Source organism: Octodon degus, unplaced genomic scaffold (assembly GCF_000260255.1).
Source record: "Octodon degus isolate 3935 unplaced genomic scaffold, OctDeg1.0 scaffold00162, whole genome shotgun sequence".
Taxonomy (NCBI): Eukaryota; Metazoa; Chordata; class Mammalia; order Rodentia; family Octodontidae; genus Octodon; species Octodon degus.
In genome coordinates, this window is record NW_004524738.1 from 976,619 (window position 1) to 977,209 (window position 591).

Consider the following 591-nt stretch of genomic DNA (forward strand, 5'->3'; position numbering starts at 1 on the left):
CACACACACACACACACACACGTAAATAAATAAAAAATTTTTAAAAAAAGACGTGTTACTCTTAAATACAGGACTTTCTTTGTGGTTTTTTTCCTTTTAAAGATTATGCTCCATACTAATACACCTACTCCTAATTTTCAGTTCAAGGGAGACTTCTGTTTTACTTCATTTTCTGTTGTCAGTACCAGATAGATTTCTTCAGATTTGGACAACCTTCAGCCTCTCTTTACTTTGTCTGATTCAGGGAATTGGCTCGGGAAAAAGTGATGCGTGAAGTTAAAGCCTTGGCCAAACTCGAGCACCCTGGAATTGTGAGGTATTTCAATGCCTGGCTGGAAGCACCACCAGAGAAGTGGCAAGAAAAGATGGACGAAATCTGGCTGAAAGACGAGAGGTAACTTAGTTAAACGTTGACTAAATTGCCCTTTCCTGTTAGTCTTTTTGCTCCTGTGGACACAATACCATTTCTGTAACTTCAGGAAAAGAACTACAGGGCTGTGTTTAGAACATTCTCAGGGCTAGGGAGATGGCTCAGATGAATAAGCACTTCCCTGGCAAATGCAAGGGCCTGAGTTCAATCCCCGGTTCCAT

General features: G+C 40.9%; 1 protein-coding gene across 1 annotated transcript in view; it reads left to right on the forward strand.

Moving 5' to 3' along the window:
- Eif2ak3 (eukaryotic translation initiation factor 2 alpha kinase 3) overlaps positions 1 to 591 on the forward strand; it is a 91,178-nt gene that overhangs the window by 72,164 nt on the left and 18,423 nt on the right. The window contains 1 exon segment of the mRNA XM_004649100.2: positions 103 to 394. Coding sequence (XP_004649157.2) covers positions 103 to 394 — 292 coding nt within the window.